This window comes from Euwallacea similis, chromosome 19, assembly GCF_039881205.1.
Source record: "Euwallacea similis isolate ESF13 chromosome 19, ESF131.1, whole genome shotgun sequence".
NCBI lineage: Eukaryota > Metazoa > Arthropoda > Insecta > Coleoptera > Curculionidae > Euwallacea > Euwallacea similis.
The window spans coordinates 1,200,979-1,214,160 of record NC_089627.1 but is presented as its reverse complement, the minus strand read 5'-3'; the positions used below and the strand labels follow the sequence as shown (position 1 = coordinate 1,214,160).

General features: G+C 36.6%; 2 protein-coding genes across 2 annotated transcripts; one reads left to right on the top strand and one right to left on the bottom strand.

Moving 5' to 3' along the window:
• Positions 1–123: 123 nt before the first annotated feature.
• unc-119 (unc-119 lipid binding chaperone) lies at positions 124–3,765 on the top strand. The gene is made up of 4 exons (XM_066399737.1): positions 124–455; positions 512–688; positions 870–1,042; positions 1,094–3,765. The coding sequence occupies exons 1-4, from the start codon at positions 286–288 to the stop codon at positions 1,210–1,212; spliced, it is 639 nt and encodes a 212-aa protein (XP_066255834.1). The 5' UTR covers positions 124–285; the 3' UTR covers positions 1,213–3,765.
• An 857-nt stretch (positions 3,766–4,622) lies between these two features.
• On the bottom strand, positions 4,623–6,666 carry PIG-L (phosphatidylinositol glycan anchor biosynthesis class L). Its single transcript, XM_066399610.1, has 5 exons — positions 6,149–6,666; positions 5,910–6,082; positions 5,732–5,849; positions 5,587–5,680; positions 4,623–5,536 (listed from the first exon to the last, which is right to left on the bottom strand). The coding sequence occupies exons 1-5, from the start codon at positions 6,516–6,518 to the stop codon at positions 5,359–5,361; spliced, it is 933 nt and encodes a 310-aa protein (XP_066255707.1). The 5' UTR covers positions 6,519–6,666; the 3' UTR covers positions 4,623–5,358.
• Between the last annotated feature and the right edge of the window lie 6,516 nt (positions 6,667–13,182).

The following is a 13,182-nucleotide window of genomic DNA, read 5'->3' as shown; positions in this document are numbered from 1 at the left end:
GTCACGGATAAATTCATCCGTTATCGGTGGAATTCCTGTTAAAAAATGAATCACCCTGTATGGTTGTTTTCGAGTAAGAGGAGCAGTCAGGGTTGTGGTCATTCAATTTCTTATCAGATGCACCTGTTCTTATTACTGAAAATTAAAACATCCCCTAAACCACTTGTCATTCTTGTCAATCGACAGACCAAGCATTTGACTTCTTGAACATCGCGTTTTGTTTACGTTTAGTTCCCAAATCCTAATCAAAATTTGTATGCTTTCCCTTACGGTTCAATACCAATAATGAGCGTTCTACGCGAAAACGAAAACCGAGAGAACATTCCCAAACCTGTACCGTCGCCTGAAAATAATGGGGTTCCAGTCACCCCCGAAGACGTGCTCAGGTTGCAAAAGGTCTCGGAAAAGTACCTGTGTGAGCCCGATGCCAACGTCTACGAAATTGATTTTACCAGGTAATGCGTTTCGTTTTTAAAAGAAGTTCTTTACCAACCTTTCAGGGATGTATTAGATTCAAGATACGTGATTTGGACAGTGGAGCAGTTCTTTTTGAAATTGCCAAGCCTGTAGGTTCTGATGGCTCAGAAATAACTTGTGAGCACAATGAACACATTGACCCTAACTGTGGCCGGTTTGTTAGGTACCAATTCACTCCCCAGTTTTTGAAGCTGAAGACTGTTGGGGCTACGTAAGTTTGTCTTTGTTGTCTTCTGAGTAAAGTTTTAATGCTCTGTGATTCTAATAGTCAACTTGTAGTGCAGTTTAGTCCAGTTTGGAAAATTTTGTGTATTAAAGATGTTATTTGATTCTCAAATTAATGCCTCATATATTACTTCATCTTAAAAACTTTTTCATTTTAATTTGCTTAGGGTGGAGTTTACAGTGGGCTCTCTCCCAGTAAACCGATTTCGGATGATTGAAAAACACTTCTTTAGGGACAAATTGTTAAAAACTTTCGACTTTGAATTTGGGTTTTGCATCCCCTACTCTAGGAACACTTGTGAACACATTTATGAGTTCCCTTCGCTTCCCCAGGATTTAGGTAAAAGATGCATTGGCCTTGTATTTTAATAAATCTTAATAATAATTTCAGTGAATGATATGATAGCCAATCCATTTGAAACTCGTTCTGACAGCTTCTACTTTGTGGACAATTGCCTTATAATGCACAATAAGGCTGATTATGCTTACAATGGAGGTATGCAGACTTAACGTACTTGTTTTTAACTATAAGTCGGTCCTTAAAAATAATAATTTTGCAAGAACTGGGCTGCCTGTGGGTTGTTGACTGAAAAACAAGGCAGTTTTAAAAAAATATTTTGAGGAGTGAGACTTCAGACTGCTTTAACTTGCTTAAGCTCTGTATTGGAACAGTTTGCTGTTCTTTACCATGTATATGCACAAAAATCTCCTTGCATTTTAAAAGAGTATTATTAAGTATGGTTGTAATAAGTATTTGATAACATTTATTATACCCAGTGCATGGTTTGTCCCCAATTTTTTTTTGCAATTTGATTTTGAAATCATAGTGTGGTAGGGAGAGAGAAGCAAACAATGCAAAGAAAGTCTGGTTACAATCAAGTTAAGTGTTGTTTGTCTGATTAAATTGGATGCCTTTGTGATCTAAATGGGTGGCAAATTGTCACATAACAATTTAAATTAGTGAAGTCAATATTGTTTCCAAAAAAGGTAAAAATTGGGGATTCAAAGACACTAAGTTAGTATACTGAATATGCATTCTGCTTTTTGCAAAAAGTTGCGATAAGTGCGAAGAAGTGATTGCACTAATTTAGAAAACATGGTACTCCATGTATTTATTTGCAGTTTTATTAGGCTGAATTCTGCATTTCAATTGGTTATAGCTAATATCTGAAACATTTATTTAGTTAAAGTTCTTGAGAGCAGAGCTCCAGAGAATAAATCCGTAGCTTATTTTATGAGCATCAGTATTTGACAATAAACGGTTTTTTTCCAATTATAACAGGCTCTAAAAGGGATTGTATTATAGACATTGTAGTTTTAAGGGTTGTGAGTGTAGAAGTGCATCCTTGAAATCTTAAATGTCCCATACCCACAAAAGGTGCCCTGGAAAATGAGTAAACAGTATAATTTCATCACATTAATATATACAATGTACGCCCTTGATTCAGCCGTTGATTTAGAATCATCAAAGATAGGTTAAAACTTTCTAATTTGATTTAATAGTTGCGCGAGTTACCCTTAACTCTCACCATTCAAACCTAACATAATTAATATAGCTCCAACTTCCTATTAAGTCATAAATAGTTGTAACACTCAATTCCTAGCATTATGTATTTAATACCTGGCTCTTGCTGCCAGTTAAAGTACTTAATTTAAATTTGTACGTGATTACGTATGGATTGCCAGTAATTCCAGAAGGGAATTAGTATTAATAATGAAGTTGTTAACTGGAATAACTACCGAGAAACTCGGCAGCTTAATAATTATGGTCAGAAAGGATTTGATTTGTTAAAGAATGGGTTGATATTCAGGCTAAAGTGTCGATATTACAACACAATAGACGCATACCACTTTCAGGCAAAGTTCTTCTAGCGATTTTAACCCTGTTCTCAATTTATTGTTTCATAAGCAGCTAGAGGGATTTTAAATAAAGTCATCATATGCTAATTAAATGTATTGTAATATTTACGCCGTTTTAATTCAACGCTGAGAGGGTGTACTCACTTCCGGTTATCACCCCTTATTCATATCCTTACGTTCCTTTACAATGTTACGGGATAACGAAAAACCATTCCTTAAATCGATATTGAAAAATCATAATCTTTTTATACCTATACATTCCAATTTTGAGATAGAAAAATTAACTTATAACTACTATCACTCAAGGGTTGTTAAAAATTGATTTACATAATTTATTCGCCTTTGTGCCCAGAAAACTAAGATGCAGCACTTTAGATCCTCATTCCGTATAGTATATTGCTTTCTAAAATACGTCAGTGTTAAGAAGTTGTTCAATCATTACTTAAGCTAAATAGCCAAGCTCGCTTTGCAGGCATTGTTGATACGTCTGAAATATCTATTAGTCATATTGTAATAATTTGCACAGCAATATATTTATCGTAGTTTAAATATATGAATAAGGACTAGTAGATCAAAGCACTGTTATCCTTATCTGGAACCTTTAAACTGGTTAATTCTGAATTCTTATATTTCATACTTGTTGAATACTATTGGCTGCTAGTTTCTAGGCATTTATGTAGAATTACCTTCCAGATAAGGTTAATTGATGAATGAAACAGCTCTTACAGGGTTCACAAAACTAGGCCTGCTGAGCTATATGATTGAACAATGGACCGAAGTCGAAGAAAAGTCGAGTTTGTGATATTTTTCTTTATCCGATTTTTGCAATTTATTTGAATTATTCTAGCCAAAGCGCCTGTGATTTAATTATTGTCGTTTTATTAATATTATTATATTGATTCTGTTATGGCTTTTACAAAGTTTTATTTTTGTCAGATTTGCAATGGAATAAGCAGTTCTAAAATGGTAAACTGATTTGATGTTTGTTTGAAATTGCAAAGCTAGTAAGACTATGGAAGTACCATGTCAATTGTCGACTGATATGGTAATATGTGAGAGCTTCAAATTAAAAACGTTTGCTATTGACTATTTAGTTGCACAATATTGTTGACTTTTAGTATTTTATTGCTAGTGTTCACACTTTAGTTTATGAATGTGATATTGCAATAGGAAAAGGCAAAATAAAAGATTATGTGCACTTAACATGGGATTGTTACTTAAAGTTATTCCAAATACATGACAAGCAAAGTTCTCCTTCAATTCCGCTACAGTAATCGAATATCCAATAATAAAACAATTTATTTCCCATCCCACTTCTCCCTGAAAAAGAAGGGTCCTCACAAATAGTATAATAATGTAAAACTGTACAGAAATACAGATGAGGTTCGCATAGCGGCAACCCTTAGTTGAATCAACATAGCAGTCCTAGCTGAAATAGACGCGATAAAAACATGTGCGAGGTGAATCATCCACATAGAGGCGAAACTGCTCGATTAAAATATGCGCCGAGAGCCAAGTTAGACGATTAATGCTCTTTGCACCTATCTGTTTTAACTTCAAAACGCTATGGAACTGTTACTGTAGCTCTGGGACCCATTCTATAGGAACGTGTGATAGTGAGAATGAAAATTGTGTTCAGTGAAATTGTCTGGATTGTGGAGCTTTTTCTCTATGTATGTTCAGTTCAACAATTGTCAAGCGAAGGTTTGATCTGTTCGGCAGAACAGTAATCGGGCCAAAAGGTTTAAGTAAGACGTTACTTAGCAAGGTGATGGCAAGACGCCTCATCTTTAGTTTGCCATAATAAACCTCCTGTCGCAGTACAAGGATGGTACCAGTCTACATATTACACACACATCGACTAAATACGGACCACTGCGACTTCCGCTTATACATGCCTTTTTTCGCCCTTTTGTTTACGTCTGTAGCACGGAATTTGAGAGGGATAGATATGATTGACGTCACGGGATTGGTGAAGATAGCGGTCTTATCTGAGATTTTGACTTTATACATATTGATTGGGCGGACGAAAAGCAACCATATAAATAAACCCCCAAACGTTTTTCAAAACTTCAAGAACTTTATTTATCAAGTTAAAACACATTAAAGAAAATCTTACAACAGAAAACAACTTTGGCACAACATTTCGATAAAACTTAAAGGTAGCGGTAAACGTTCTTCTAAAAGTCTTTACACTACACATTTAACTTCAAATCTGATAAATATAACCATATTACTTACTCATCTTTATGGTGGAAAAAAGAATCCAAAACCTCGAGCTAAAATATGTTATTTGCCTAACATTATTTATTAACAAAGATATGTAACGACCATGGAACGATCCTGATAGCAAGGACAATGATTATATCAGGCGACCCAAATCAATGTGCAAGGATTTTGTTTATATTCTCAATGGGGTGTAAAGCTTATTATAAAAGGAAAATAATTTTTTTAGTAAAACAACACATATTTTTGATTTGAGTCATTTAGTATGTTATAACTATAAAAGGAGATAGAGCAATATATTTATTATCAAGTATAAAATTATTTAGTTTACTGCTTAAAATGCAGTTTTTTGGTTATGATTCTTATCAGAAAAGGCCCTGTATTTCATTAAATACAATTTCTTATATCATTTATGGACTGACATTTTGTTCCCCCAATTAAAGTTTTTCCACTCTCAAAGAAAGGAAGTACTCAAAATGAGCAAGTTTTACAAATAAAACATCAGTGCTTTAGCAGACCAAAGAGTAAAACTAATATAGTTCACCTGAAAGTATGATAAAATCTCATTTTTCAATCATCCATCTCTATGAGATCTAACTCAATGTCTACTGAATTAACCTGTTGCAAAGTGTTAATGATCATATACCTTGAGAAAAAGACATACAACATGCGAAACCACACCAATTGGGATTTATGCTCCTGCATAGCTAAGTAAAGTGTTCTTCTTTGGGAGAAACCTTTCATATACCTAAATTGACGCGTTTTAAAACCAACTACTGATCACTATGCAAGACTTACCTAAATCTTGACATGATATATGATATGGGTATATCCAAAATGAGTCCATACTTTCGGATTATATTTACAGATTCTAATACAAAAACCCTACAGGCTGAGAAATGCAAATATTTAAAAAATATGAATTATTTATAAAAGCACTTACTTTTTGGCAGCTCCTCATCTAATATTAGATGTGCTACCGCATAATATATACTACTATGGTTTTGGTGCCCAGAAACCCCGTATCTGTCAAAAGTGACTATATTTGTGATGTTAAAAGCCTACAAGGAAAAAATGCACTTTCAAACATGATATTTATTAGTGTTTAGGTAAAGTAAAACCTCTACAGTGTAGAGTACATGTTTAGCTATGACTTCCAGAGGCCATCGCACATCCATAGCATCTGGAAGGTTGCTATTATTATGTACAAATACATTTTCCTCCTTTATTCCTAGGATTTTACATGACTCATAAAGTTCATTAGTTCGCACTTTATCCATCCCATAATTTTTCCCTATGAAATATTTTATGCAGGAGTTTAACGAAGATTAAATAGATGAGATGTGTGATCAAAACTTACCTGATGACATGCACATAAGGAATACAATGCAATTAGGTTTTTGAGTATAATGAAAAATTGTAGGCCCAAAAAACATGACTTCGTCATCTGGATGGGCTGTAATGAATAGTATTCGCTTGGCATGTCGCATGTCTTCGGTGAAGCCAAGGAGGCCCAGTTGGGCAATGCACATATACAATGTAACGCATAGTAATATGTAGCAAATGAGGCCTAAAATGAGGTGCTCCACTGTGTCGACGACGTAAATTTCGAGGTTGACTAGGAAAAAGTCCACAGAATCGCAGAAACTGGCTAAAAACTGACTGAGTTGTGGTGTCAAGTTGCTCATATAATCGAACGTCGCATTCGAGTACGGGGAGCCCTCGGTCATTTCAAGTAAGCGCTAAAAATAGAGCTGCCATACCATAGATTCTTTAATATTTTTAGATTGGTTTGAGGTCGAAAGATTTGCGAAATTCTGTTTGGGAAATTTGAGTTTACTTTTTAAATAATTTTAGGTTAACTGTTAAATTTTTCTACGGTCTCGTTCTGGCAGTATGCCACGATTGGCATTTGGCAGCGACATTTTCAATTCAAGACTCTCGCGTACAATGCAGAGTTCTGGTGGAGTAAAAAGAACTACATGGAGAATTATATATTGAATTGCTGAGATATACAGGTTGCAACAAAAACCAGAGTTAATTGAATAGAAGAGTTGTTTCCAGCGAGAAATTTTAAACTTCAGCAAATTTTAGATATTAGAGAGAAGAGATAATTATGACTTAAGCTTATCCTATTGAACCCGACCCCCATATACAATATGCGTAAGGCTAATTGGGCCAATTTCGAGAAAACGACGAACAGAGAGACTTCTCCTTTTCACGTCATGATTGAAATGCGCATGGGATCGTTTAATCGGCAAGGTCCTACTTAGTACTTAGGTATCAACCTATAGGGCAGGCTCTACAGTTTCACTGAATAGCCTGAATATAGATTGATACTTAAATATTAAACAGGACTGACTTTGCCGATTAAACCGTCTTCTCCGCATTTCATACCATATGATGTAAGAGAGAGACATTTTTTTGTGTGACCTTTTCTCTAAATTGGCCGAATCGACTTTATTTTTACTGTATACGAAGACTTATAAGGAATTTGTTTATGTTAGATTCTTGTTATTATGTAGCAATGCATTTCTTATGGACGTCAAAAGTTCAGGTGCATCAAGTTTAAACCATGATATTCAAACTGCTGATAACTTTTCTATCAACATAATTTCCATTAAAATGGAGAAATAGACTAATACTCTGCTTTGATTTCGTGGTTTCTATGGAAATTATCTTGCTGTTAAATTGCCAGAGGTTTTTAAAACTTAAAACTAGTTGAAGGGGTTGGGTGGAAGGCTGTTGCGGGTATTTATGCAAACATTGGCGAAACGGAGACTTTGCTAATTAGACTTATGATATAATGTTCCAGGACGAAGTGTCTGCCATCCTCGCATGCTGACTCGAATCATTTATCTGACCTGTCAAGGGATGGCAAAATCTATATATGGTCCGATAGTATTCGCACTGGTCATCGAGTGTAAAGGCGTTCAGGAAATTCTCTTCAAGAGAAGCAACAAACTTCTTGGCTGCATATACTAGGCAGCGAGGCTTTCTCTTCGGAACAAAAATAAGAATATGAGGACGGTAGCTTACTGACACTGCGACCTTCGACGACATTAATATCTGATGGACATTCGAGGACATCGAGTAAAGGTTAGTTTAGGTTATAGTCGGAATTTTACCTTTCGTGCGTACCAGTATGTAATATTTCTGAGACGACAATTCCAATTCAAATTTCACGACAATTTGTGTGAAAAACTATGATATCTACTGACATTACTTTCGTGTCGGATATCGGAATGGTCATGTCATGAAACGTATTCCTTCTTAGTCTATTTAGATGGCCGTTTCAACCGTGTGAGGTATTTGTCTAAAGCAAATTTAATTTTCTTTCCGGAAAGTCAATTCTCTTGAAGATTTTTATGAATTGGATTATTTGTCGAACGTGGTAGAATGTGACCTGGTTCTTTTCGATTGATTGGGTCAACACCAATCCCCGCCGCCCACTTAGGAAAAGAAGGCATGATAAACACACTGTTTGCGCCTTTTTGAAAACAAAAATATCTAGCGAAAAGAACTCTGACTCGAAACTCGAGAACATAAGCATCGTCGATTTTTGTACACCGCTTTCCTCTGTCTGGGACTGTCCGCAATTTTACTTTTCGTTTTTAAGAGCTAATGAATTTACCACGCGCCTGAGAAATTCGTTTTTCTGGTCTCTTAGTGAATTTTCATGGTCCGCTTGCTCGGTTGAGAAGCTTCGCAGCAATCGGTTCCAGATCGAGCTTTCCTTCACGATCGCGCTCTTCCTCAGGAGTTTCAACTAGAGGCCATAGGAAATGTTCACTAGCCGAAGTGGCCATTATATTGTTTGAATGCTTTCTATGTAGTATTTTGTCTAACCCTCTTTTATTGTTTATATCTATTTATTGTTACTCTCTGTTATATATTCAAATAATCTTGTTTACGAACTATTGAGCTAAACCTGCATTTTCCCGTACGTGACCTCGACGCAGTCGCCATAAAGTAAAGAATTTTGTATTTATTTTTTAATCTTCTTTCTTCTCCCATTCGAGAAGGCCCCTGGTTTTGGGACATTCAACATGCTTGGCCACGTCCCCTTTTTCTTTTTTAAATCTAATTACGGGGAAAATTGTATATATTTTTTTATTATTTATCTAAATCACATGGCATCTCGGGAACTCCGTGGAAGATAAATCGTAATTTTGCGTTTTGTTCAGTTTCGCAGAGATAGAACTCGAGAGAAACGTAGTTGGCATCTGTGTGGCAAAGTTATGAGGAGTTGGAGATACCTATTGACGCTTTTAGATCCACTAGATGAATGTACTGGCAACCTTAGCTGGAAGATAATTTCCGTGGAAACCTGGAAATTGTCCAATACTCTGTCTTTATTTCGAAGTTTCCACGGACGTCATCCTCTTGGCAACGTGGTCAGGACTCTGGTCTATTGGCCCTTACAATTAAAGCAAAATTCGATTTTTTATTAATAGGTATTGTTGGAAAAAGTTTCCACAAATTTAATAAATCTCGCGTTAAAAAGATCTAGTTTGTTTTAGAGGTGAAATAAAATTGGCAAAATTTCCCATTATCTGATATATTTTCAATAGAATTTGTTAGGAAAACTTTCGCAAACAGCGCCAGCAATTGCCGATCCATTTTTCGATAAGCCCTTATCTCGTGTAGGCGCCGAACTTAGCGACTTTGTTAGGGGTGGATATAAAAAAGCCAAACATCCGATAGGATTCCGAAAAACCTTGGATCGCTTTTCCTCCTGTTTGGAAAGCAAATAAAAAGCTCCGCGCAAGATATGACAAGCCGATATTCGACCGGCATCGTAAAAAATTGTTTCTCTTTCCGAATGACTGCTGTTTCCGAACATATTTCGATAACTTTCTTCTTAATAACAACACCGGAGGGAAGTTCACTAAGTGGGTGGAGACCCTGTCGATCAATCATATCCATCTGGAATTGGAAATTAATTTCAAACTATCGAATCAGCCTCGGAAAGGGACTTTTTTGCTAAACGAAAACAAGTTCGGCATGATAGGTGGGTAAAAAACGATAAGGTGTTAAACGGTATTACGTTTGTGTCTCATTAATCATCTCAAGTCAGTTAACCACAGTCAGAGATCGCCAATGTTAATGGCCACTATGTCAGGCCTGCAGGAGAATATTCCTGCAGCGCCATCTGCCGTGTTCAAATCTTCGAATGCAAGCAGGATGACTTAGTGTACAGGGCCAAGAGTAATGAAGTTGAATGTGACAGACTCGAGGTAAACCGAACTGACGAGACCTAATAGGATGGAAACCTGAGGGTGCCCAAGTTAATCAAACACAGAGGTGGAATGAAGTACAAAGACGTTAAAGGCTTTATTCTTTCCAGATTTTTTAATCTGCCATCTCAATAACAATAATTCTTGAGTGCGACAATGACAGGTCAGCATTTCATCAATCAATGCCGCAGCGAGAATACTAATTAATTTAAAACTATCGAAACAAAATCATGATTGCCAGGGCCGGCTGGCTCGAAAATTAAACCGATTAATCACTCCGCATTTATATTCCTAATTAAATTTTCGACGATTAAACTATCAGAACACACCGTGGAACTAATACATCGCTCCAATGAGTAATTGTGTAAGTTGCTGATGTTGCTGCTATCTGAGTAATTTCGAGGGATCGTTTTTCATTGGGGGGCGTTTTCGAAGCTGGAAACTCACAGATAGGTGCGATGATTTCGCAATAATCCCCTTAATACTGAAGTTGTCAGTGGATTATTCCTGCAACAAAGTTCTTAGTTTCAATCGAAACCAATTTGGTTGTTCAATGTCATTTATTGAATTGATCATAGAGAAAACAAAGGTATATCGATGATAATACTCCGCTAACATAGAGCTTCGATTTTTCTGGATGCTCCCAATAGGACTTTTTATTAACCATAGAGGATGCTGCGATTTCCACCGTCATACCCCCATTTAACTATGTGACAAGGACGTCAATGCCAAAACTGTCTATATAAAAAACCAGGTTAAGTTTTTCCTATGATGGTGAAAAACGACAAGTGGCAAATGACGTCTAGACCTAGACACGAGATCTCGTAAGCGCCTTTGCTCGTAACCGCTGCGATTAATGTCTCCGCCACTGGCCATAAAGCAATAATTAACAAGTATAATGGTCGAACATTGACACGAAATGCAAATTGGGTAGTGTAAAAAACGCTCTTTCGAATGATAATGACGCCATTTTGCTAATGACAATTTTAATTGCGAGAGAGAGCGGGTCGGAATGAAATATGCATTATGTACGGAAACGTTCTGGTGCCTTTATTTTAGGCTTTTATAACTTGGAGAATAGTTTATTCTCACGAACACGTCACTGGCATTACTTTTCGAAATTTATGTGCTCTATCTTGTGTATATGTGCAGCGTATAAATGAGAGTTTGACTAAGTGAGTTTTGTACTATACGTAGTATTAGGGTTAATTCTCTCCATTAATCTCATCATTATCTACATAGTCTGCTCATATCATCTGCTGAAGTTTCCGATGATAAAATCAGTATTATTCCAGTGCGCAGTTTTCCAGGTTTTGGAGTTCAGTTTTTGTTACTTATCATTTTTCTCACGTTACCCATGGCAGCGTGTGCAAAGTAGCAATGCGATAAACAGTGTGCGAAATGCCTATTTCGGGATATGAAAGTTTCAAGATGTGGAAACATATTTACTTACGCGACTAGACGCAGTAAAGAAATTAAACTTTAATCGGGATTTACTACTAAACTCCCAGTCAGTAATCATAATTCCTCGAGGAATCCTATAAAATAAATGGTAGAAATGGCGAGAGTGCCCGGAAATCATAAAGATGCTCCGCGGTCGTTTAAGGGCCGATATCGGGCTTAGCAGTCGAGATGTGGTCAAGCCCAGATATCGGATTATAGTTTATTTTATTTGCGGGTTTAGGGACATCGGTGCATTGCAGGGCTTAATCGGGCGGAGATAAATTCGGCCGTAAATCCCGGTTTAGTGCGCATTAAATAACGACATTTATTGGATCGCATAAACCGTTAAAAACACAATATATTTTTCGAAGGGGGTATTTGTTTCCATTATGTTATGACCTATAATAATACGGTATCAACATAATTTTGGGTTCGGGATTATTGGAATTTATGGGGGCCTCAGACCGATGGAGGGCAGGAGTTTCAGACACGAGAAGTGGCATTGCAATACCATATAATGGCAATTGCAACACGATCAATTCCTAAAGGGCGATTTGCTTCTACCTCGATCAAGTCACGTCAAAACATGTACCGGCCGCACCGAATTTTTTATTCAATTTTCCCGGTTTTCGCTCCAAGAGACTCGATCCGAGCAGGCAATCGATTAACAGTTTGCCAAAAGGTTTGACAGCTGACACCGGCATAGCATTGCCTTAGATAAATTGCTTGTAACCTCTCAATTATGGGGGTAATTGATTTTTTAATAACACCCTTTCGCGGCCGTGTAAACCCGACCGACACGCGAACTTTGGAACCTTTTTGTTCTTCCTTCGAATTTATGTACATTCGACCTATGACGATAAACATCTACTTCCGCTTTCGTTAATAAAAGGGAAACATTTAGGTGTTTTTTGGTCCTTTGCGTCATTATTAGAAGCACTAAAGGGCATACGACATATAGGCTCCATCTTATTTTAGCATTGACGTGACATTCAACAACTGTTTATGTACTGTCACATCATGACAATGACAATGAATAAAGGACATAGGCAATTTTGCCATAGTCAGTTTTGACGTACCTGTCACTTAATTTATTTAATACACGGCAGCATATTTGCTCTCACATACCATAATAGAAAACAACATAAGTCGTTTTGTTGCCCTCAAGTACATAACACAGAAGTGTTTTTTCCACTGTGCTGTCAATTGTGATAATGGAAAAATATCATTGATCTTTTTACTTCACTTAAAGTATTTCACACAAAAATGTTCTTGTTCAATTGTGAAGTTTGACAGGCCACAGACAGTTGTCTGTGGCTATTTTGCCCCATACAACTAGAGCGGGGAAGTTATACTCGACCAAGTGAATTAGGACTGATCCATTATTGCCTACTAATTATACTATTTTATCGGAAAACAATATGTATAATGCTTCGATTAAAGCTGAAAATTCTAATTTTGCAGACAGACATTTCGAAACTAAGGTATGCAGAGTAAAAAGAGTAAAACAAGGTCGAGAAAGTAAAAAAGTAATTTATTGGTTTGGTAGAGATGTTTCTCTATTTTGGAGCCCCATCCGTTTACAATATGCGGCCCCGGAGGCTTACGTCTATTCTCCCGACGGCTATTTTTATTTCACCTTGATGTATTTACTGCAAGAAAATTCAAAACAAATAAATTCGGTTTATCTGCCCCCATACATCCTGGTTAA

What these genes read in the sequence shown, in the direction of transcription:
- unc-119 (XM_066399737.1), top strand. Translation starts at nt 286, where the DNA reads ATGAGCGTTCTACGCGAAAACGAAAACCGAGAGAACATTCCCAAACCT. An exon ending in CTGAAGACTGTTGGGGCTAC is followed by an intron (nt 689 to 869) that starts GTAAGTTTGTCT and finishes TAATTTGCTTAG; the next exon opens with GGTGGAGTTTACAGTGGGCT. An exon ending in TTCGCTTCCCCAGGATTTAG is followed by an intron (nt 1,043 to 1,093) that starts GTAAAAGATGCA and finishes TAATAATTTCAG; the next exon opens with TGAATGATATGATAGCCAAT.
- PIG-L (XM_066399610.1), bottom strand. Translation starts at nt 6,518, where the DNA reads ATGACCGAGGGCTCCCCGTACTCGAATGCGACGTTCGATTATATGAGC. An exon ending in ATGTACTCTACACTGTAGAG is followed by an intron (nt 5,850 to 5,909) that starts GTTTTACTTTAC and finishes TTTTCCTTGTAG; the next exon opens with GCTTTTAACATCACAAATAT. An exon ending in TATATCATGTCAAGATTTAG is followed by an intron (nt 5,537 to 5,586) that starts GTAAGTCTTGCA and finishes GCGTCAATTTAG; the next exon opens with GTATATGAAAGGTTTCTCCC.